Here is a 26,249-nt window from a genome sequence, read left to right on the forward strand (position 1 = left end):
CAGAAGCCACTTTGTCTCAATTAACCCGATATCTCACTAAAGCAAATTCTCAAAATTTTGTACTCTATTTAGGAGATTAGGTGCTAAAATAATTTGATAGCTGATTAGTAAACATGTACAGTATAATGTTATCAATATGTAATTACAGTATCCCACATTCATGCCAATCGAAATGAAAGGAAAATACTATGCATGATATGAAAAAATATATCTACAGTACATACAACCTGTTATGACTTGGAAAACTGCTGCAAAGTTTTGTTTTTTCCACTGTATAAATTCTTCATACTCTGCGTCTGAATAAGGTCCGCTCAGTTGTCCAGCAATACCATGGGACCACCTTCATTTCCCTCCTGCATGAAGTACAGCCCAAGTTGGTGAAAGCATTTCATTGCCTCTCGAGTGGACACACGAAAGTGTGGGATGTCATCAGTTTCCAGTTGCTCGATTCTGTTGGTTTTCACCTTCTGTTCTATGATTTTGTTGTTAAGTTGTTTGTTGTTGTCAGAGCAAACCAAATCGGAATCATTGCATGATAATTCTTGAAAGTTGGTTATGCATTGCCATTCCTCCAGGATTTCACTAACTTTTGCATTCGAAACTTCACAGCTCTCGGCAGCAAACTGTATCGCATGTAGTAGCTGTCATGAGTTTGTCTTCAACAGCTTGTAGGAAAATCTGCACCAACATTTTTCGGTAATGAACTTTATGTCTATATCAACTGACTGAATAAAAGAAGTTGTTTCAGTAGGTAGGAACTCAACTTGAATATTTTTCAGTCTAACAGTAAGGAGATGCGAAGTTGCATTGTCAACGGGAAGTAAGATTTTTCTAGAAACACACTGTTGGTAGGAATCCCAATCCTCTAACCACTTCGAGAACTTTGTATAAGACATTCATACATTCTTGTTTGCGTTATATGTAAATAGCAGTTTGCTTACACGAAGATTTTTAAAGATGTGTGGCTTTGCAACTACACCATTAACCAAAAGCTTTCTGTTGTCACTTCCCATTGTATTTGCAGCAGCATATTACTGGGACACGATCCATGGCTTTCTTTGAACCTGTGAGTTGTTTGTATTTGTGGAGTGGTTAGAGAAAGTAATCTGGCCTCGTCTGCATTGTAAATGTCATCTAGGCTGTAACTCTCGAGTAATTCTGAAACCCTGCTTGATCTCCACAGTTCAGCTCCAGTCAATTTGGTGCTTGAGCCTTCTTGAACTTGATGTAACTCCTCCCCTTCCACCGAGCTAGCCAACCATCTGAAGCTACAAAGTCTTCATCGCCTATTTTCTTTGTGAGTTCCTCAGATTTTAATTTCAACGTTGGGCCTCTGATACAAACACCTTGTTGAATTGCTGTGGGAAGCAATAGATTAACGGCTTCAACCTCCAGGTTTTTACCTTGTCTTTACCGTTTCCATCTTGCTGGCTTGCTACCCACTTCTGTACCACTCCATTCCTTACACAAGTTCACTTCATTCGCTTTCAAACATGAGATCATGTCTTTGGAGACTGGGGTGTTCACTGTGCGGTTATGCTTTTGTCCAAAACGGCCTTTTTTTTTTTTTTTTTTTTTTTTTTTTTTTTTTTTTTCAGAACAACAAACCTTTTTTGCAACATTTTAGTCACAGTGTGATATGACTCTCCTTAAATGATAAAATAACAACAGTGACTTGAATACACAGGCAAGTATTAAGCTCAGCAGTAACGCTCAGCTGTTTTTTAAGCAGTCCGACTTCAACTTCGTTATGAAGATTTTAACTTTCCTTATGGCTGTAAACTGACGTGCTGTATCACCTAAGCATACAGGAGGTGCAATTGCTTTAGTATGTTTGTTTTCAGTTTTTCTGTATTGGTATCTACTGAACAGCTGTCTCCTATATAAAGCATCTCTCAAAACAGCTTTGACTATATTTACATAATACTGTATTTACGCGAATAATCCTTGCATATTTTTTCTTTTTAATTTAGGCACAAAATAGGGATGTGGGTTTTATTTGCGTCAAGGTTGGCAGCTCGCTCCTGCTGACCTAATTTTTGATGTTGGGTGTACAGTTATGCTTTGTGTAACTGCAGATGGAAGAAAACTGCCCCCATTTGTCATATTTAAACAGAAAACAATTCAGAATTTTAATTTAAAACTGTTTACATTTTTAAAAATAGTATTTTGCAGAGTAATTTAAATTCAAAATTTCTCCGTGTCACGATAGGATGTGTCTTCTGGAACGTGCAGGGGTAGCTTTCCCCACTTTCACTCCGGTGTGTCGAAAGTGTGTTTCATAGTCGCTAAGTTTGAGTGAAATCGTAATTCTTTTGTGTGAGCGTTTTAAGGAATGCCACAATATCACATAATAGGCAGTGTGCAGAGAAGCAGAATCCGCAGACACTGGGGATGCCAACAGTTGGCGAAAAAGCATAGCTCATAATTATAATCAATTCGTTCGCACCGAACATTATTGTCAATGCCACTGAAACTGCATTTTTTAATGCCTAGCCCAAACAACTTTTTTTTAAGGAGAGGGGTTCACTGTATTGTGTTGCAATGCAAACGGAAGCAAGAAATTTCCTCCCCTCGTCATTGGAAACTTCTATAAACAACGAAGTTTTAAGGGCGTCGGGTACTTTTTGTACAAGTACAAGACATCTAAAAACGCAAACAGTATAGTAATCCCCTTGCACAGGGGAGCCAGCATAATTTATCTTCATCTTTGAATCTTGTTTTTCTTTCTTTCGTCACGTGAGGTTATGTTTATCAGTGATTTACCCAAGTGCATTGTTTGAATAATGTAAATGCACCTTGTTGGATACATTTTGGAAATAGTTCTTTTCCATGGCATTTGAAAGGTTTAAACTGTGAATCAATGTAAATTGCATACAGTAACGGGTCTTAGAAATTTTTTGACTCTGTAAGGGTTGGCATTCCCAAAGTACGAGTTGACGGTTAATTCAAAATCATGACATTCAAAGTCTGATTTTTGCATCCCAACGACTTCAAATTAACGAGCTTTTACTGTATCGCAAAACTAACATCCGGGTTCGCCGGTGTGTCTGTTTCAAGTGTTTACATTGCACAAAAAGAATTATCCACCACCAGTCGTGTTAATATCCGAGTAAAAGGAGATTGCGTGTGAAAAGTGTTTTAGACATAGAGTGTGACGAATTTGTAAGTAAATTAAGAGAGGATTCTAGTGATGCATGAGACAACGAATCTTCTGATCTACAGGGAATCGAGCCTGTCGCATGTTCAGATTAATGAAATACCTAGGACTACTTGCTAATTTCATGGCAAATATATTTCAGAGCAGTGATAATGTATTTTTATTATCTCAAATACGTTCAAGCAAAGCAGCTGTATCCGTAAATTTGTACGTTCATATTTGCATAAAGACCCCGTGGACCTCGCGGAGTGATATGAAATGTTTGTTTATGCCTGCGTTGCTCTTTCAATGGAAGGAATTTTAGTTAATTTTTTTTCAAAATGTGCCTTCCTAAAATTAGGGTGCGGGGATTATTTGTGTAAATACGGTATGTGTATATATATCCATCCAGGGTTATAAACATCCTGTATCATATATGTAATTTTATGAACTTCCTCTCTTTTTGTGCATCCTTGGCTTTGAAAACATATTATTCATTTTATAACTCTCCCAGTCAGGCATTGCTATCCCAAATTCACAACTCTTGGGGTAAAGTGATAAGGGACCCGCTCATGCATTATGTTCCTTAATGTTTTGAACCATTCTTATGTACTGTGTTCTATTCTCAAGTGCACAGTCAACTAAGCAATCTTTTATCCTTACATCATTCAGCTGAAATGTGTAAATTGCTTCTAATATTGTAATCACCTGATTGATAGATAAAAAAAGGCTAATTTCATGCGTGGCATTGTCAACTCTGTAAAAGCTCAGTTTTGTCGAACCTTACAGCCTGCAGTGTTGGAGACAACTCTTGTGGTGATTTTGACCATCCACACGAGGACTTGGAGATACCTTACTTTTGTGAGTAGTTTCATAAGTTATGTTTTGTCTCCTAAACATCAATGAGTCCTTTTTATTTACATACAGAATCAAGTATTGTTATGCAGTGGATGTAGTGTTTTGAAGCTGGCATTTTGGAATGCTCTGAACATAGTTTTTGTTGCATAATTTGCATTAGTTTGTTCGTTAGTTCATTCATTCAAGGCTTTAATTATTTGGTGTTTGGCACACCTTTTCCATGCTTTGCACCGTATGTGTTTCAGCTAGCAACCTAAATCTCGGAGATAAACTTACATGTAGTCTAGATGAAGTCTTGTTCCTTATTTTGCATCTATAATGAAGGCTTCTGTTTAACTATATAGCTACAGAACTTGAAACTTCATTTGCTCATTCTTCAAAATATTTCTGTTTGCACGTATGTTTTTGAAGCAGCATAATATCAGGGTCATCTGCCCGTATTTGCATGTGTGTCATAGGTTAGAATGAATATCTGTTGTATTGTATTAGGGAAACAAATGTTCAAGTGTTGGACTGATGTGACACATCTCTCTCTCTCTCTCTCTCTCTCTCTCTCTCTCTCCCATACCTCTGTCCATTCTGAATATGTTTTAAATGTACACACTAAGTTGGATTGTAGTCTAGAAGAAGAACACACACACCGAGCTCGATAGCTGCAGTCGCTTAAGTGCGGCCAGTATCCAGTATTCGGGAGATAGTATGTTCGAACCCCACTGTCGGCAGCCCTGAAAATGGTTTTCCTTGGTTTCCCATTTTCACACCAGGCAAATGCTGGGGCTGTACCTTAATTTAAGGCCACGGCCACTTCCTTCCCACTCCTAGCCCTTCCCTGTCCCATTGTCGCCATAAGACCTATCTGTGTCGGTGTGACATAAAGCAACTAGCAACAAAAAAAGAAGAAGAACAAGGGGTCATCTGAGCACTGTAATAGTGTACATTTATATATTCAATCCTGGCCAAGGAATGTGGGGATTTTTGAAATGGAAAGTCACATCCATGGTTTCTATTTACACATTGGAATGGAAAACCCATGACTATGATCACAATGTAATGTCACAAAGTAGAAATACAAGCTTGCTATTTTTATGTAGTCATCCTTGCAAACTTTTCAACTAATCTTTGTCAGTTGATAATAATGGACATTAATACTAATAATCTTGATGTTTTACCGGGCGAGTTGGCCGTGCGCGTAGAGGCGCGCGGTGTGAGCTTGCATCCGGGAGATAGTAGGTTCGAATCCCACTATCGGCAGCCCTGAAAATGGTTTTCCGTGGTTTCCCATTTTCACACCAGGCAAATGCTGGGGCTGTACCTTAATTAAGGCCACGGCCGCTTCCTTCCAACTCCTAGGCCTTTCCTATCCCATCATCGCCATAAGACCTATCTGTGTCGGTGCGACGTAAAGCCCCTAGCAAAAAAAAAAAAAAAAAAAATCTTGATGTTTTGCTCTCAAAACAATCAGGCAGTTGGCAAGACAAGAGTGCTACCCTGGACTTTGATTATACGCTGTTATGAATGCAGTCTGTCATAAAAAGATTGGCGGAAAGAAAGAAAGACAGCTGTTTGGTAATCACATAATAAAAAATTATCATTCAAGAGTGGTATAGTGTCAGTTTCTTAATTAAGAATAAATTCTCGAATCCGTACTTTTATCTGCCTTGCAATTACATCTTATTAAAAAAATTCATACCTTATAGAATAAGGTTGAATTTCCTTATCTTACATGTATTCCTGTTTCCTGAGGGCCTGTACTATGACTTTCAGATAAACATCCAGATAAGTGGACTGCAGTTTTTCTATATGGAGGGTAAATATTTGTGTACTACAAAGGGTTTTTAATTTTGGCATTGCTACACAGAAGTTGTAGGAACATCTTTATTCCATTAGCAATAAGATTACTGAAAGTGTAATGAAATTTAGCATGGTGGTATACCTATTCCTGGGCGTTTTGTTTGTATAGCATTATTTCAGTAGAAGCTTTGTTACAAGAATGTTGGAAGTTCTAGTCAAGAAAAGAATTAGGACTGAAATATACGCATATAAATAAACTGTAGATTTAATTGTGTATGTAATGAAATACAGAAATATTGTGGAAAATAAAAGGCTTAATACTGTTAAATGGAAGTGAAAGATAAGATTCAAGTTGTGTTTCTTGTCAGATAATTCGTAAACCAAACCCCATGGTGCAACAGCCTCGAAGGCCTTTGGCCTACCAAATGACCGCTGCTCAGCCCGAAGTCCTGCAGTTTATGAGGTGTTTTGTGGTCAGTATGACTAATCCTCTTGGCCATTTTTCTTGGTTTTCTAGACCAGAGCTACCATCTCACAGTCAGATAACTCCTCAATTGTAATCACGTGGGCTGAGTGGACTTAGAACCAGCCCTCAGATCCAGTTAAAAATCCCTGACATTACCGGGAATCAAACCCGGGCCCTCCGGGTAAGAGGCAGGCACATTACCTCTACACCTCAGGGCCAGCATAATAAGTCTTAAAACATTATATAATTTGGTTTTTGCTCTAATAATAAATAAGAGGATGTATGTTCTGGCAAAAGTAAAGTATATCCTCATAATCAATACCACCACTTTTGCTAAGATTTGGAAAACTTGGGAAACCTGGATATAGCCAGTATGTCTAAATAATAAATAATAGTCTGCTGTCATGTATGTTGTGGAGGATCGTATGTAGTTATTATTATTATTATTATTATTATTATTATTATTATTATTATTATTCATTTTATCGTTGCAAATTTAATAAGTAATTGTCTTATTTTTTCAAAGACAGTATTACAGTAATAGACATGATAATATCTTTTGAGCTTTTGTGTGTCAAGAACACAAGGTGAAATTCTTTATGTTCCTCAGAGAACTTTGCTCCAAGTCTTCAGAAAAAATCTCTCGTCTGTTCACAAGGAAGACTTTCACCTTCTTTTCTTGACGTGGCAAAAGCCCAAAAGCTATATTATCCCGTCTATAATTACAGGCTGTGAAAGCACCAATCTAAAATAATATTACATTTGTAACTGGTAACCATATATCATGGAACAGAATGCGCAACAAACACAGTAGCACCAGCACAAATAGGAGGGCATCATAACAACTCTGAAGCTAATTTGCCAACGAGCCATTCACTATCAACACCATCGTATACACTCACTGCATATGAGTGCTGCAGAGAGGTTTAGAATTGAATCCAGGTTTTTTTCACGCACTGTGGTGATTAGGAATTGCATACCGCCTTGAGTACCTTGCTGGCCAACAATCAGATGATGGGATTTGAACTGGCTAACCACGTTGTCACAATGTAAGGAGCTGATACTGTGGCAGTTGTATCTACCGAATGGGCTTGAGGGAAATATGCTTCTTTGCAAGTCAGATAGTTAGCAGGAACAATTTCCTAGTTTGTCAGGAAGTCATTTAAAGCTCTCGGGACAGCTGATGAGGTTTCCAGAATAATGTAGACACTCTTTGATATTCAATACTAATGGAACAAAATGACATGGGTATAATAGTTAAAAATTCTTGTTTTTATATCCACCTTATTCAATACATAAAAATGTTTATTGTCTCTAAAAGGACATTTACTACAATACAAACATTAAATGGGACATGTTTCGCTCGTTGTGTCGAGCATCTTCAGCCATTTTGTACAATTATCTCAAGGTTGCGAGTCATTTATAATAAACCTTATTTTACATTATTTGTTCATTAAAATGTTACTACAAAATAAAATATCGTTACTATAAAAAAAAGTAAACAGAAAGAAGTAACAATTAAATTGGGTCTATAATAGACTAGACGTCAATCACAGGAAGTTGATGTCCATATTACTCAAATTTGTATTGAATAACAACTACTTCTCATTCAATAACAAAATCTATCACCAATTAAGCTTGGCTATGGGGGACCCCAGCTTTAGGGATATTGGCCGATATGTATATGGATAACATGGAAGAACCTGAAATTAAACCAAGTATAGAATGGCTATGCCTTTGGTTGAGGTACGTAGATGATATGTTTGTAATAATAGACCACTGAAAAAATAACAGTCAAAAATTCTAGAATTTTTAAATAGGGTAGACAGTTGCATGCCATTTACCAAGGAAGACAAAAAAACAGTTCATTGAACTTCCTGGGTATAAACATAACGCGTACAGATTTTGCATTTGACTTTCAAATATGTAGAAAACTGACACGCCCCAATTACAATAAAAAACTATTCCCTTCATCCGAAATCCCATAAACAGGCATCCTTTTTCAGCTTAGTCAATAGAGCTTTCAAAATACCTTTATCACCAGTTAACTTAAAGAAAGAACTCAGATATATAAAAGAATTAGCACTGATTAATGGTTACAAAACAGCAACAATGAATCGAATCATTAACAAAGAAAAGCTTAAACTGGCCATAATCTTACTCCAGAGAAGAATAAAAAATCAAAATAAGCTACTTCACCTACACTAATCCTGCATTTCACCAAATTGCAAATCCTTTGAAAAGGCGATATTTACAAATGGCATTCAAGACGCACAACACTAACAGAAATATGTTTTTCAATCATAATCCAGTTAATGCAAATAAAGATGGGTATCAGGGTTCTCGAATATACAGATTAACATGCACACAGTGCAATTTTTCATATGTTGGCCAGACTGGGCGTAGTTTTGTCACAAGATATATGGAACACTATAACGCATTAAAACATAATAAGTATTCCGCAATGGCTAACCGCATGAAAGAGAACGGCCATCAATTTAGTACAATAGATGGAGACCTTAAGATAATAAAAAGAATTGAAAAAGGAAAGTTAATGACCGAATATGAAAACATACAACCTGTGACAATAAAGTTTGGTGATTGAAGTCAGAACGGTCGATCCGGAAACACTGGCGACACCCAAAGCTGCACCTGCGTAGCGGCTGGTTTTGACCACTTCCTTCCAGCATTCTTCAGTTGAGCATCATGTGTGTGCTGTGTAAGACCTGTTTGATACAGTGTGTGTTTAGTGCGTTGGTTCTGAACTGTGAACAGGAACATGAATGACCAAAAGATCAATGTACAGTTTTGTTTTAAACTTTTTAAGACACCGAAAGAAACGCATGCGATGCTGGTATGCATTTATGACAATCAAGCACTGTCCTTGAAGTGTGTGTGCGAGTGGTTCGCCCGTTATCGAGGAGGCCGGGAAAGTGTTTCGGACAACCCCCGTAGTGGAAGACCGGCGACTGCCGTCAGTGACGAAAACATTGAGAAGGTGAGGACATTAATCACGAACAATTGGCGATTAACTGTGCGCATGATAGCGGATGAGCTGCAACAAATAGTTACCCAGAAATTAGGGAAGAGGAAAACATGTTCTCGTCTTGTGCCACATCACTCGACTGACAATCAGAAGCAGGCACATTTAGAGGCTTCACAGGATTTTGTCGAAACGGCGGATGCGACACCAAATTTCTTGAACTGTATTGTCACTGAGGATGAAACCTGGTGTCTCAGGTACGACCCTGAAACAAAACGGTAAAGCATGGAATGGCGTTCTCCAGGATCCCTTCTTCGGGAAAAGGTCAGAACCGAAAAGTCACGCATCAAAACGATGCTCATCACCTTTTTCGATAGTCAAGGCATTATCCACAAGGAATTTCTACCTGAGGGAACGATGTTGAATGCTGCACGGTACATTGAAATTTTGATCCGTTTCACGTAACATCTACGCAGGGTACGATCCCAGTACGCACAACAAAGTTCATGGTTTTTTGTCCATGGCAACGCCCGCCCATACACAGCCAGTATCGTCAAACAGTTCATGGCAAAAAGTGAGTGGTGCAACTAGAACATCCCCCATACTCGCCAGATCTCAATCCTCCAGACTTCTTCCTATTCCCACGACTCAAACTCGCTTTGAAAGGAAAGAGATTTGACGATATTCCTGACATCCAACAAAACGTGACGAGGCTTTTGAACACCATCCCAAAGGAAGTCTTCTTGCAAAGTTTCCAGAACATATATCGTAGATCTCAGCAGTGCATAGTTATGGGAGGGGACTATTTCGAAGGACAGTAAGGTCACTGTCGTGCATTGTTCATCTGTGTTGTTAGTACAGGACTATTCACCGAACTTTGTCACAGGTTGTATATTCATTTAGATTAGTACTTCAAAGGGAGAAAAAACCTAAACGATGCAATCAAAATAAAAAGACCATAATAGAACTATTGCTAAAATTGCTACAAGCTTTCAGATCAGATAAAAGTAAAATATTTAAAATTTTCAACCATAAACCTTCTAATACATCAACAAATACAACTCCCTCTGTGAATATACATAGAGACCCCCCTCCACAAGTTAAGCTAGCATCCAATACCCAGCCCACACCCCCTTCCCCTGCGCCCCTACCTGTCCTCCTCATGTTGTGCCAGTACCCAACGCTCCGCCCACAGTTCCTTCTTCTTCCCCACTTACTCACCCTCCACCACACCCGCCCCATACGTATAACGCAAGAAGTAGGAACACAACGACAAATAGTCTCAACAAGCACAGCTAGGCACTAAAGCGTGAAAAAAGGGGTACCGGTAAGTGATGTTTCAACCTTAAGAATCTATAAAAACAATAACAAATAATGACACTCATAACATTCATTTGTTACAGACATATTCATCCATAACATTGCAGTAAACAGCACACCAACAACTAAGTAACAAATATCCTTGTTCCTTTTAACCACGCTTTAATAACAAACAGACCAGTAAAAATTGGCCGACTCAAATCAGGTGGGGATTGGTGAAGACTACAAGTATGACGCATACAACAGACTACAAACCTCTGATGATCCATCTTTTAATAATTGTGTAATTCTCATCTAACAAGAATGTATTGCAAGTTTAATCTTCTAATTCACTAATCTTCATATGGACATTTTTACTTTGATAAATAACTTAACACTAGCAGTGTTAGGAAAACAGGAATTTTTAGCCAAATCTTACAACTTAATTGGCACATTACTATGACTTGGATATCAAGTTCCTGTGATTAACGTCTAGTCTATTATAGACCCATTTTAATTGTTACTTCTTCCTGTTTACTTTTTCTATAGAAACGATATTGTATTGTGTAGTAACATTTTGATGAACAAATAATTGTAAAATAAGATTTATTATAATGACTCAACCTTGAGCTAATTATACAAAATTGCTGAAGATGCTTGACACAATGAACGAAACATGCTCCATTTAATGTTTGTATTGTAGTAAATGTCCTTTTAGAGACTAAACATTTTTATGTATTGAATAAGGTGGATATAAAAACAAGAATTTGTAACTGTTAGTAGTAAGTTCAATACGGGCAAAAACGTGAAATTTGTCTTATGCAACAAAATGCCCCCGTGTGGGCTGCGGGTTAGAATTCACCCATGGTAACCTCTGCCTGTCGTAAAAGGCGACTTAAAGGGGACAGAGCGGCTGCCGGTATAATTGGCCCCCCTCAATGTCGTCAACAGCCTCCTCCGAGGGTGGAAGAACGAATTGAGGTCAGGGCACTCTCTTGTCCTTGGGGTGAGAAATTGCCCCTAAAGGCGGATGAACCTATACATATTGGTCAACGGCATAGAATGGAGAAGGCAATGGGAAACCACTCCATTAAACATCCTAAGGATATCCCAAGTAGAATGCAACCATGGAAGCTGACATTAATGAGGAAACGTTAATTACTGATCATGGATTTCGGAACCCAAGATCTGGCAGGAGAGGTAAGAGGGCTTCTCAGGTCATTAGCAAACGAAATCCCTCTAAAACTGCCATGAAGATGGGAACATGGAATGTATGAACGCTATTGAAAGTGTGAAAACTGGATGAAGTGAAAGACCAGATGAGGAAGAATGAGATAGATATATTGGGTATTGCTCCCTTCATGCCGGGCTCAGCTCTGCCAGTGAGCTAGAGTCTCAAGGGTAGACAGTCACTTATCGGCTGTGCAGAAAAATTTTAAAGGGCAGGGATAGCATAAGGACTAGCGGCAAATGAAAGGAAAGCTAAATAGGTTTTTCACATTTATTATGACTAACACTTCCAAAATAATATTTAAAATTACAAAATCTAGGAAATTTTTTATTGATATTATTTCTCCTCTTCAGGCTATTACTGGTAAGGAATCTTCATCAATTAAAAGGACGGCAGATGTTCGAGTCCGCAATTATAACACCAGATGTTAATTTACATTTAACTTAATGACAAAATTAGAATGAAATTCGAGAAGATCTTCTCCAATAATAATTAAACTATTTTGAAAATTAAAATATTCCCTCTGGATTCATTATAATATTAATGGAAAAATTGATCACTTTCTCCTTCTTATAAAAATTAAAATAAAATTTTTATTCCATGAAATTATTATTAATTCATCTTCCTTAGACTTTAAATTTTCCAATTAATTTATTTTTTATAATTATTTAGTGATTAATTTTCACATAATCATCTTAAATTTGACGTCATGTCAGCCTATGTGTTATTCATTTATGTGCAATAAATAGTCATGTAATATCTACAAATCCGAGTTTGTGACTTCGATCCACTGACATGGCCTTTGCTTATTCATTTTTCTTTAGTAGTTAAGACCCTACTCTATCTTAAAAATCAATAAAATTTACTAAAGATTCATATTCCATCAAATTGTGAACATACGAAACTGACATAAAATCGACCAAAATTTTGCGCGAATAGCGGGGAATATCACCACAAACACTGACAATAAAAATCACAGTAGACAAAATATAGACAAATCTCACACAACACATTCACACAAAGGCACACGGTAACATTATAAAAATATTTACATAGATTACTAAGCCTTGATTATTATTTTAAGTTTAATCTAAATCAGGGAAAAACATTCTTAAGATGACAATGTCATGTAATGCGTCAACTTGGGATGTGATAGAGTTCAGATTATCACTTCGATGAAAAATTTTACCATACGACGATGTCCATGGGAATATTATGAACAGAAATCATCCTAAATTATCGGTTAAAAAATGCCTATAACACTGGTCAAAATTTAAAATACGCGCTTGCGGCTCATGAGTTGCGGTATTAATTTTATTCTCCTACTATTTGTGGCTCTCAATTAATCTGCGCTCAAATTGAAAAAATTATGTTAAGTAACATATTTCCTTCTCAAAATGACTCTATAATGGATACACAAATTATTCCACTAACTATAATGTCCATCTACAAGTCAAAATAATAACCTTAGCACAGTAAAATATACAAGTGTTCCGTCAGGATACTGCCGTATTCCAGGCCTATATTTACACATTAATCTCGTTCAAGAATAAATAATATTATACTCATGACCTTATCCAAGTTTTTAGCCCGTAATTAAGTAGATTTATTTTTATTGTTATTATTATTATTCCTGACCGTGCAAGATTACACTCGCGAAGGCTACTGTACGATAACATTCAGATGACTCTAGCGTCTCTCAAATCCAACGATACGTCGTATAATTGTAGAGTGAAGTTTATTACAATGAAAAGTACTGAAATTCTGTCCCATCTGGTTTCAATTAAAATATAAAATCATTTTAAACTTATCCAAGATTAACGTAGAGGTCAAATTAACTTTAGTTCTCCTGCCACACTGAACTCGGGACAGTCGAAATCTTTCTCGATGACACTCACTCAAATAACTATCTAATAGAGTTCAATACACATTCATTCGGTAACACAAACTACCTCTCACCAAGGGAAGAAGGAAAGAAAAATCTATCTATGACAATACTTATAGAAGTTACTCTAAATGAATAAGGAAAAGCTATGTTTACACAACTTTTACATGTACAGACAGAAAAGAAAGAAAAGATTTTTTTTTTTTTTTAAATGGTACTCATGTGGCTGTTGACTGCTGGATTCTGGTTGATGACCTAGGGCATTATCCCCTTACACACCATCGAATCAAGTCTCGTCCATGTCTGAGGTGCCTGACATAATTAGAAGCTCAGTGAGGACGTACAGGAAACAGCAGCATAACTCATTTTGTGGAAGGGCAGGCATCTTGAAATATGCTCGAACCAGTAGTCTTCCTTGCCCGATTTCCTCGTGAAAAGCTGAAACTGACAAACAAGTCTTAGAAAAGTCCAGGACACACGCCCGATGCTTGATGAGATGGATAAAATAAATTTAACTTTTGTGAATCTCCAATTAATTGTAGTCAGAATTTTGAAAATGTCTGAATTACTGTATGTTAGGTTTTCAAGGCCTTATGTGAGGTAAAGTTCCCCGGCGAAGCAAAAGACGTCTAATCTCGACCTTAGTTGTAGTCAGAATAATTCCCAGACGTTGAGTTCAGAAGTAGAAACCAGGATAAAAATTTCCTTCAGAAATACCACTATCACGTCGTCTTAAGACGGAGGTGTGTCTCTTAATTACACTTGATTGGTTGATCCATAATACTCATGCGAAGATTGTCGTTTTATTGGCTGCCATTGTCTTACGTCAATCGTCCTTGATATTGCTTTGCTAGGAGCTTTACGTCGCACCGACACAGATAGGTCTTATGGCGACGATGGGATAGGAAAGGCCTGGGAGTTGGAAGGAAGCGGCCGTGGCCTTAATTAAGGTACAGCCCCAGCATTTGCCTGGTGTGAAAATGGGAAACCACGGAAAACCATCTTCAGGGCTGCCGATAGTGGGATTCGAACCTACTATCTCCCGGATGCAAGCTCACAGCCGCGCGCCTCTACGTGCACGGCCAACTCGCCCGGTCCTTGATATTGCATGGCTTATGCAGTGTTCACCTTGTCACGTGGCACTCGCAGCTGATTGAAGGACATCTAACAGTATTCTCGGCTCACTCCCTCGCGTGCTGGCCCAACTGGAAAATCCAGTCGCCAGGTGGCTGGTTCTCGCCGGCTCGGAAGTGATGAAATTCCCTTCCTGGCGGTCGAAATAATGTCCCAACTCACTGTTGTAATAAATGTTCTTTCTTAATAAAATATTACCACTTTTGAAGGGTACAGTATGTGTGAGACAAAATGGGTAGGAAATGGAGACTTCAACAGTGATGAGTTTAGAGTAATTTATAGTAGTGGAGAGAAAAGAGGAAAGAATGAGTGGCAGTTATAATAAGAGGAAAATGGTCAAATAATGTTTGCAGTACCTACCATGTCAACAACCAGTTAATGATGGTGAAAATTAATAGTGCACCTGTGGACTTGGTAATAATTCAGACATATTTCCCAACATCGGCTCATGACTTGGAAGAAGTGAGACTATGTATGAAGATATTGTAGAACTATTAAAACCAACTGAAGAAAAAGATAATGTCGCAATAATGGGCGATTTTAATGCAATAGTGGGATCCCATACAGGCAATAAGACAGTAGGAAATTTTGGTCTGGGGAAAACAAATGAAAGAGGTGAAACTTTGGTAGATTTCTGCAGTCAAAATGATATGGTTATTGCAAAGACATTATTTGAAGTTCTTCTTAGAAGAAGGTACACGTGGGAGGCGCCAGACAGAAGATGATTTCAGTTAGATTATAAACTAATGAAGCAAAGATATAGGAATCAGATAAAATCATGCCACAGCTACCCAGGTCCTGAAACCTGATATAGATAGTGACCATACACTTGTGTTAGCCAAGTGCAACATTAGATTTAAAAGAACCTAAAGATCTATCAAAAAGAAGTGGAGACTAGAAGGACTGAAAGAAGCTGCAACAAAGGTGGCTTTTGAAGAACGAACCAATAAAGTAGATAATGGAAGTGATGAGCCAGTGCAGTGGAATAACATGAAGATAAGGATAATTAAAGCAACAAATGAGCTTTTAGGAAAAAGGAAATTGGAGCCCAGAAAACCTTGGATGACAGAAGAAATACTAAACCTAATTCAAGAAAGGAATAAGCTCAGGAAGGAAAACAATGTAGATGACTACAAAAGGATTAAAAATAAGATTACAACCAAATGCAGAGAAGAAAAAGAGAAATGGACCAAAAGCATTGCTGAAGAGATAGAAGAAGTTATAAAGATGGGAAAACAGGATCAAGTTTATAAGAAAATCAACGCTCTTCAGTACAAAAATAGAACCATATCTGCAGTAGTAAAAAATAAAGAAGGAATATTACTGGTAGACAACCATAAGATATGTGCTCGATGGAAAGAATACATGGAAGAACTGTACGATGATAAGGACTTCAAGAATGACAATAAGGTAATTGAAGACGTCAATGAGTGTGGAAGGGAAAGGGGCAAGGCCCTCCAGTCATGAGACAGGAATTTTAACATGCCCTTCAGAGTCTAAAAGAAGGAAAAGCAACCGGTGTAGATGACATCCCAGCAGAATTACAGAAAAATTTAGGTATCAACATGAAAGACCAATTATTCAGAGTAATAAATGAATGTTATGAAAGAGGAATCGTGCCAGAAGACTTTACACAATGCAGAACCATTACCATACCTAAAATAGGAAGGACAGTTGACTGCACCAATTATAGAAAACTATCAATATTAACACATGCCTCCAAGATACTCCTTAACATAGTTAAGAACAGAATAAAAGGGAAAGTAGATAAGTATGTCAGAGAAGACCAATTTGGATTTAGAGAAGGCAGAGGAGCAAGAGAAGCAATTCTGGGCTTACGCATGTTATTGGAGAGAAGGATGGAAATGAATAGAATGATTTATCTTACCTTCATTGACTTAGAAAAAGCTTTTGACAATGTGAACTGGGAACTACTGTTTAGAACTATGAGGAAAATAGGACTGGACTGGAAGGATAGAAGAATGATTAATCAACTGTATCTGAATCAAAGCACAAAAATAATCATCAATTAGGAGAAGGAAAGGCCAGGATTAGTAAAGGAGTTAGACAAGGTTGTCCCCTATCACTGTATTTATTCAATATGTTCATTGAGGAAGCTATTCAGGTCATGAAGGAGAAGACAAAGGGAATAAAAGTCAATGGTGAAAGGATACATTGTATCAGATTTGCAGATGACATTGTATTAATTGCAGACTCAGAAAAAGAAATGAATAGAATGCTGAAAGTCCTCTCAGGCAGTCTTCATCATCATCATATTCTAAAGGCTAAGCCACAGTTGTCTATCTTGAGCCAGTCCTTTCAACTCAGTGTAGGTCTTGCACTTCATCCTCAGAAGCAGGTTCTTGAAGTAAGACACTCTGGGTCGTCGTCTTCCTCCTTTTCCAGCAATTTTTCCTTCAGTGATATTACAAAGGAACTCCTCATGCTGCAGAATGTGACCAATAAATTTTATTTTCCGTTTTTCAATTTCGGTTATCAGACTCCATTCTTCTCTTATCTCTCTGAGGACTTCGGTATTGCTCTTCATTTCCGTCCAACTTATCCTCTGCATTCTTCTCCAGATCCACATTTCAACTGCCTCTAGTTTTTTTCTTTTCTTGCATTCCTAATGTCCAGCTTTTGCAACCATACAGAAGCACGCTCCATACAAAGGTTTTTGCAAAGGCCTTCCTAGTTTGAATATATGTTTGTTGGCCAGCAGGCACTCTTAAACTATGGAAATTAAAAGTAAACAAACAGAAAACAAAAGTAATAGTAGTACGGAAAAATATGGGGGAAATTAAAACCAATATAAAAATTGATGACGTCAGAATTGATCAGGTGAAACAATTCTGTTATCTTGGTAGCATGATAACAGAGAATAATAGATGCTTCCTGGAAATAAAGAGATGAATAGCATTGGCAAAACAGGTATTTATGACTAAGAAAAACATTTTAACCAGCACACACATGAATATAGATGTCAGAAAATCCTTTGCAAAATCATATGTATGGAGTACACTTCAGTATGGAAGTGAGAGTTGGACTCTGGGTAAATTAGAAAGGAATCGACTTGAAGCTGTTGAAATGTGGATATGGCAGAAAATGACCAGAACGAGCTGGATGGAAAGAAAAACCAACCTGGAAGTCTTAAGGGAAGTTAAAGAAGAGAGAAGATTCTTAAAGGAAATGGAAAACAGGAAAATAAAATTTATTGGACATGTCATCAGACACAATACTTTCATCACTAACATACTTGCAGGGAAAGTGATGGGAAAGAAAGGGAGAGGAAGACCTAGGATGAAGTATTTGGACGACATAAAGAAGAGGTTAGGTTGTAACAATTACATGGAACTGAAACGAACAGCCAATGAAAGAAGAGAGTGGTTGCATCGACAAGGCATTAGCCTTTAGAATATTGATTGCAACAAAATGACATACCATTACAATTCTTGCACGATGGGGAAGGTTATCTTACCATATAATCCCTAATACCACCCGCCACCGAATAAGACCCGCACTCTAAATTTGAGATGGCAAAATATGGGGGGAAAAATTAAAAATCAATAACAAACATACCTACACTAGAGTTCCGTTAATCCGAACCCCATTAATCCAAAAGTCCGGTTAATCCGAACTGACATATTCAATTTTTTAAAACATTCTCCTAATTGAAATGAGAACATATTATAGAATGAAGATTTACTTGCATTTTATTAGTCATATTTTACTAGAATAACTTGATGTAAACATAATTACACATCATAAACCATCAATCACTGGTCGTTTATCTTTAAAAAGTCTGTTAGTTTCTTTTGCCGTAGTGATTGGAACCTACTCGAAGATGCAACCAGCGTCTCATAAACATCACATCAGTGGGCGTAGCAGCGGAGTGTTGCTCGACGTTGCGTACGGCAAGTTCTAAGGCGGCCACGACATCTGAATGTGACACTAGTTGTTCTTTGTGGTCTTCTTCGTCGTCACTCAGTTCCTCATCAACTCCAGATTCTTTCTCCACCATAGCTACAATTTCTTGGTCTATTTGTAATTGATGACGGTCAGCTTCCATCCACTCGCTAATGTCATTTTCATTGTCGTTTTCTCCTCTACGGGTCCTTAACTAACCTACTGTAATATTATACAGTATTTTATTAATGTAACTGATAAAGAGTGGACATTTCAAATTACGGTATGTACTGTACTGTATTGTAGAAACTATTTTCCTCAGACGGTTGAGGCGCTGGCCTTCTGACCCCAACTTGGCAGGTTTGATCCTGGCTCAGTCCGATGGTATTTGAAGGTGCTTAAATACGTCAGCCTCTTGTAAGTACATTTACTGGCACGTAAAAGAACACCTGTGGGAGAAAATCCCTGCACCTAGGCGTCTCTGGAAACCGTAAATGTAGTTAGCAGGACCTAAACACAATAACATTATTAGAAAATATTTTCCGGTTAATCTGAAAATTTTGTAATCCGAACAGACTCTGGTCCCAATCAGTTCGGATTAATAACACTCTACTGTATTTAATTTTCTTCAAATATACCACTAATATATATTCAAACAGCTTACAGTTAACAAAATCATCACAAAAATCGTAAATATAATCTGTCCAATACCCAGATCATTCGCAATTCACCGTCATCTGTAGTTTCACCATAGGATCTTTCGTCGCTGTCATCTTTCCACAGATAGTCGCCCTCACTACCGTCCACTGAATTGCAAATTCCACATTTCTTAAAGCTTTTGGACACTAGATCGTTGGGAATGCGTGCGCATGCAGTCTTGATCCAGCTGCATATTAGTCCCACTTCAGGCCTCTTCACTCGTCCGGTTGGTGTTAACGCGTGATCACCATCAGACATCCATTCGGTGTACAACTGTTTCATTGCAGTTTTGAAAGGCCGGTTCATGCACACATCCAACAGCTGTAGAATAGAAGCAAGTCCTACGGGAATTATCGGTTTTTCCTCTCCTCATATCTTTTACGGCGTCAATTGTATGTCCTCGGTAACTGTCCAACACAAGCATGTTTCGTTTTTGTAACAAAGTTCCCAGGTGACGTTGCCAAACACACTTCACCCAGTCCTCAACTAACGCACTGTCCATCCAGCCGGACTCGTGTGATTTAACAATAACACTGGACGGCTAGTTTCCTTTGAGAAGTGTTTTTCCCTTATTCAGAACAACATATGGAGGAAGTTTGGTTCCATCCGCTAATACGCACATTACCATGAATCGTTGCTTTACGTTACCACTTGTTCTGATGTTCACACTTTTAGAACCCTTCGTATCCACTGTATTTTCCAACAGCATTTCATAATAGGCAGGTGTCTGGTTTGCATTCCCTATTTGCGACAGCAAATAAGAATGTTGCTTCCTCAAATGAATAATGTGACACTGAAAGGCCGTTAAGTTTTTCTTCATACGCCCCAGGGAGACGTTGTGAAATAGACGTACGTCTCCGAATGCACAATCCCTTTCTCCGATGAAATTTTCGGATCCATCTGCGGCTTGCAGTAAAACCCTGTGTTTTGAGTTCTTTTGAGATCTGTGGTGCTTTCAATTGACACATTTCACTAGAAACACCATATTCTAACTCACGTTTTTCTATCACAGATTTGTGTAGTCGGTCTTCTGCCAATCACGAATACACGATTCATCAATATCGTACTTTTGCCAATGGCACGATTTTCGTATATTTCAACTTCGCTTACAACTTTAAGTTTCTCATACACAGTAAATGACAGCAGACGCCTTTTTGAATCCATGGCTTACTATCGAGACAGCACTTTTACGGGACAGATAATAAAGAGGAAAAGCGCACAATGTGCAGAAAATAAAAACAACAAATAGTTAACAATAGTTATTAGGATAGTCCCTCACTGCAAAGCATTTTCAATGAGCACTTCCTTTCACTGCATATCATTGCGTGATATCGATCACAGCTTCTGTTGCACAAAGCACAAACACAGGTGACGTCTGGATCGTGATATTTGCTGGTCATGCACACCTTGAAGTGGAAGCCATGAACGGCGTAGCGTGTCACTAAATGTCTCAGCTCATAGTTCCCTTGTTGCCAATCGCTGTAGATCATAGCGTCTGTAGCGTAGAACTCTGACCATATTTCATTTTTCTTTTTCCAAAGCACTTCCATGAGGCCTTTATATGCAGGAGTTGCTGGCAAAAGTAGCTGTAGTCTTAGTTCCTCAATGAAGAAAGGCTCCCTGGTGAGCTCGTATGCGAGACGAGAGGGTGTGAATTTGGAAAGGCATAATATTTTTTTCAGAAAAGTGGCTTTCACTTTCTCAATCTGTTATAGATTTGTCTGTGTGCAGTGTATCCAAATTAATTCTAGTCCATATGTTATGATAGGAGTGATTTTAATTTTGAAAAGTTTCATTGCTGTTCCAATTGATAGTCTATTGATGAGTTCTATGTTGTTCATCGCCTTGATAGCCGTGTTTGTTTTGTCTTCTATGTGTTTTCTGAATATGATGCCACGTGTTTGTAAGGTCATGCCGAGATATTTGAAGTGTGACACTGCTGTTAGTTTCTTTTCTTGGTAGAAGAAAGAGGCCTGTGGTCCCCCTTTTCTGAAGCTCATGGACACAGTCTGTTTTTCGTTAATTTGTAGTTCATTTTCCTTTGTCCATTGCACCAGTTGATCAAAGGCAATCTGCAATTCTACCTGGTCTGTTGATGTTATTACCATATCATCTGCATAGATATATAGGCGTATCTTTTCTTATGATATTGCTTGAACTATGTCAGCTGTTGCTGCAGTGAAGAGCAGAGGGCTCAGTGGATCTCCTTGGAGTACCCCGTTTGTTTGATGAATTGGTCGTGAGATATTTATACCGTCACTGATGATTATGCTGTTGTCGTGAAGTATGTTTTGAATAATTCGCAATAGATAGTTCTCTCTTCCAACCAATTGCTGTAGTTTCTCTATTAATTTCCGACTGATTGAATCGAAAGCTTTCAAGTAATCTATAAATATTGCATGTAGTTTTTGTCCTAGATTTGAAAAGGTAGTCTGTATGTTGTTGAGTAGGCAGGTAATGGCTTGGATTGTGCTTCTATTTTTCCTGAAACCGAACTGTTCCTCAGGTAATTTCAGGTCTATTATGTTTGTAAGCCTCTTGCATAGTAATTTAATCAGTAACTTGAACATCGTGCATTCCAGGGCGATTCCTCTGTATGAGTTAGGATCCCCAGTGTCTCCTTTCCCTTTGTATAACATTTTGACCGTAGATTTCCTCCAACTGTCCGGAATACTTCTCTATCTTGAACTACTTTGCGTAGATGCTCCTCCCAAACATCTGTTGAAATGTTTCTAGGAAATGTTGGTTGCCGTGCATTTAGCGGTTTATATGGGTTCTGTTCTGCTTCACGTATCAGTTAACTTTCTTCTTTTTGGTGATGCTCTTTCTTTGCTTCCCTTCACGGGGCAGATACGGAACTCGAATGTGAGTGAGGTTGACTTGCGTAACCAACAGTCTCGACTCTCGCAAAGTACGATATCTCGCGAGATCTGCTATTCGCGCACCCAGCATGCCAGCAATGCTTGTGAAACAAAATGACGATCGAGTATCTGCAGCAGCAGCTTTCATATTTACCGCATACTTACCCATATTCTTTGATTTACCGTATTTAATTACCTTATATTTCGCGTTTACATGCCATTGTAGCTGTATTGAGAAAAATTGATCTTGTTTTCTAGAACGCAACTAAAACACAGTAAGACCTGAATGCCATTTTACATGTTGTACATTGAATACGGTAACCGTATTCAAATCTATTTCAATACTCCATGTAAATGTAGTAAACCTTTACGAGAATGACCGGCTTGAATACGCCTGCACCCAAGATTTAGAACCTATATTTTGGGGGGAAAAGTGCGGATTTTATTCGGGATTATACAGTATGAAGAAAATAGAACAGATGTAAGGCTTTTCAGGCATTTACTCTATTAACCAGCGTTTCGTCTTAGGTCTGACACTAAACTCATCAGAGTGGGATGTGTCAGACCCTACCCACTGACGCTGGGGTGTATGCAGGTGAACTTATCAGAAGCCCATATAAGAGGCACAGTCTGATAACTGCATACAGGAGATTCGGAATTACTAGGCGGGCAATAATTCCATTGTGGAGATTTATCTCCCGTATGCAGTTATAAGACTGTGCCTCTTATGTGGGCTTCTGATAAGTTCACCTGCATGCACCCCAGCGTCAGTGGGTAGGGTCTGACACATCCCACTCTGATGAGTCTAGTGTCAGACCTAAGACGAAACGCTGGTTAATAGAGCAAACGCCTGAAAAGCCTTACATCTGTTCTGTTTTTGACATGCTCTATTGGTGAAAAATATCTAATTCCCTCCATGGGAACTTAGAATTTTCCATTATACAGTATGTGTTCAAAGTGACCCGCTTTAGCAGCCAAACGACGTCGAAGTCGCTGAACTGTTGACCGAACTATGGCTGTCAGTGTTGCCGGTGTGATAGCCGCACGGCACACCTCAATGGTTTCCCGTAGCCGGTTCAGTGTAGTTGGCTTCTGTCGATAAACTTCATTTTTCAAGGTCCCCCGTAGGTAGAAGTCAAGAGGTGTAAGGTCTGGAGACCGTGGTGGATACCCAGCTGCTCCTCCTCGACCTATCCATCGTCCAGGTAGATTTTCATCTAAATGGGCTCTGACATCTCTGTGGTAGCGAGGCGGAGCACCATCTTGTTGTAGGTAAAATCTTTCGTTTCTGAACACCTCTCGGATGGCAGGTAAAATTGATGTTTGCAGCAGATGAAGATACACCTCACCAGTTATGGTACCTTCAAAGAAGAATGGGCCAATCGAACTGTGCGATGACACACCACACCACACATTAACACTGGGTAGATTAACGTGTTGGTACACATGAACGTAAGGATTTCAGGAGCCCAGTACACACAGTTGTGGTGATTTACAGTACCGTTCAGTTTGCACCTTGTCAGACCATTGCCTTTGTACCTTCATCATGTTGTCGTATTTCCAATACCATTTCAATACAGCCTTGCGTTGCTCAAATGACAATCTTACTTCATTCATTGCTGCACTGTCATCTGCTGGAAAACATGCTCCAAGATTGTCATGCCATTCGCGTGACCTTCATCATCTGTTGAGAAAACAATGGACTACACTACCGTGCAAGAATTGCAACAACGATATGTCATTTTGTTCCAAAGATATTAACTATCAAAGATTGTCTACGTTTTTCAGGACCCCTATGGACATAGAGATTGCATCAAAACAACTTACTGTTTATTTATAGCACTGTGGAGATGTAGATTAATCAGACCATCCACACGATGTGCATCCATCTTGATTCTTACAGCAGAGCTGGAGCTTCCTCCTGATTTCATGTAAACACAAGTCTTAGTGTGCATTTTCAACCCAACTTGCAGATAAATGTGCGATCTGTCTCGTAAATTTAAACTGCACATTTATTTGATAGTCATAGTACAGGCCTTGAGTGTAGTAGAAACTAATCAGCATAAATGAATGAAACATATTGTACCAGGAAAAGATGTTGGAACAGGAGCATGAGATGGGTCTTACGGAGTGAGCAGTTCTTAGTAGCTGGTACAGAGAAAGGTACTTGCAGTGCGAAATAATAGATGGTTCATTTCTCATACTAACTTTATTCAATTTATCTGAACTTTCGCTGGTAAAACCAAATTAATAGTAACTTCTTTCTTGTAAGAATTGTTATTTGCACTTTCAAAATCTCAAGATATTTCTGTAGTAAACGAAAATGAATCACTTTCATGAAATTGAATATTTCTTTCAGATTTCCTAGAGTCTTTTAAAAAAATATTATATCATTGGTAAATTCAATACAACACTTAAACTATTCTCTTCTTGAAACCTATAGTCCTTCTAATGAAATTCCTACAGTCTGTTTAAGAATTGTTATCACTGAGCAATTATATAAAATTATTATGGGAAAACCTTTAAAGTTCTGAGTTCTTTGAATTATCACTTGAATATTAAGAAAAAAATTATCACTGAAAATTATGAATTTCAAAATTTTTTGAATGTTCACTTGAAAATAAAGTTATCAACTCACAAAGTCGTATTATGAATAAGTGACTGAATTTAACACATTTGAAATTACTTCAACTGAGCTCGATAGCTGCAGTGGCGTAAGTGCGGCCAGTATCCAGTATTCGGGAGATAGTAGGTTCGAACCCCACTGTCGGCAGCCCTGAAAATGGTTTTCCGTGGTTTCCTATTTTCACACCAGGCAAATGCTGGGGCTGTACCTTAATCAAGGCCACGGCCGCTTCCTTCCCACTCCTAGCCCTTCCTTGTTCCATCGTCGGCATAAGACCTATCTGTGTCGGTGCGACGTAAAGCAACTAGCAAAAAAAAAAAAAGAAATTACTTCAAGATTTATAACTGTCTTCATAGTTCAAATACTGTAGTATTGATTAAATGCACTCATATCACCTGAGATGTTATTCGATCTTCAACTGATGAGGTGTAGTACAGCATCTATGAATTCCACTGATGTCGTGATGTACCATGTCCTGCATCGTATCTCGTACCATCTCCCGCGTCGTATCTCGTTCAGGTTAATATGGTGAAAGCAACACTTGGTCAAGATTTCTCTGTCACACGTTAGATCATAATGACACAAGAAAGTTCAATTGACAGTTCGACTTTTAAAGAGGGTTGAATTAATACGATTTTATCTGTTTAGAGTCAGAAACGATAGCACTGAGTATCACAGTTTGTATCACAGTTCGTGCCCCACTCGATCACTAAAATTGAACTCCATACACAGTTTAGAGTAAAGATATTTGACACCTTGAATTAAAAGCACAGTTCTGGGTTCTGAAGTATAGTCCTTGGTTCGAAATACAGTTCTACAGCACAGTTCATAGCACAGTTTTTCTTTTTACATTAACAGTTCATTTTTTCAAGAAAATAAAATCAGTCTCTTTAGATTTACGTTATTTAGTTGAGAGTGACATTAAATATTGCCGTATTGTGAAGTGCGAGTCACAGTTAGTTAACCGCACACAAATATGTTTAAATGTTCTTGAATGTTTGCTACACCAAATATTAAGTAAATAATAACTCTGTTTCCTTCAATTCTGTTAGTATTGTATAAACTTATTGAAAAATGGCCTTAATATTCAATGAATCGTCTTGTATGACTGTTCATAAATACATCACATTCGATAATTTAATCACCGAAAATATGTCAAGTTCGAGACATCAAGAATTCTACTAAGTTATAACTCTTACAGATATGAAATTCCTAAGTCTGAATAACACTTGGTCAAATGCTCAAGTTACATTATTATCTGTAGTGAATTTTTACAAGTCTCATGTAGCACTGGTTAAACCATAAAATTCGCCTGGGCACACATTGAGAAATTTATCAGTCCGAGTTACTTTCGGCACACGCTGAATATTT

General features: G+C 38.1%; 1 protein-coding gene across 11 annotated transcripts in view; it reads left to right on the forward strand.

Annotated features, from left to right (window-relative positions):
• The window catches only part of LOC136864113 (uncharacterized), a 929,406-nt gene that overhangs the window by 424,374 nt on the left and 478,783 nt on the right, over positions 1-26,249 (forward strand). For 5 of the 11 annotated variants that reach the window (XM_067140697.2, XM_067140695.2, XM_067140693.2 and 2 more), the window contains exon 11: positions 3,929-4,000. The exons of the other annotated variants lie outside the window; for them this stretch is intronic. In XM_067140697.2, the coding sequence (XP_066996798.2) occupies positions 3,929-4,000 (72 nt within the window). The remainder of the gene's footprint in view (positions 1-3,928; positions 4,001-26,249) is intronic. 11 annotated transcript variants of the gene reach the window in all.

The sequence above is a fragment of the Anabrus simplex genome, chromosome 2 (genome assembly GCF_040414725.1).
Source record: "Anabrus simplex isolate iqAnaSimp1 chromosome 2, ASM4041472v1, whole genome shotgun sequence".
Taxonomy (NCBI): Eukaryota; Metazoa; Arthropoda; class Insecta; order Orthoptera; family Tettigoniidae; genus Anabrus; species Anabrus simplex.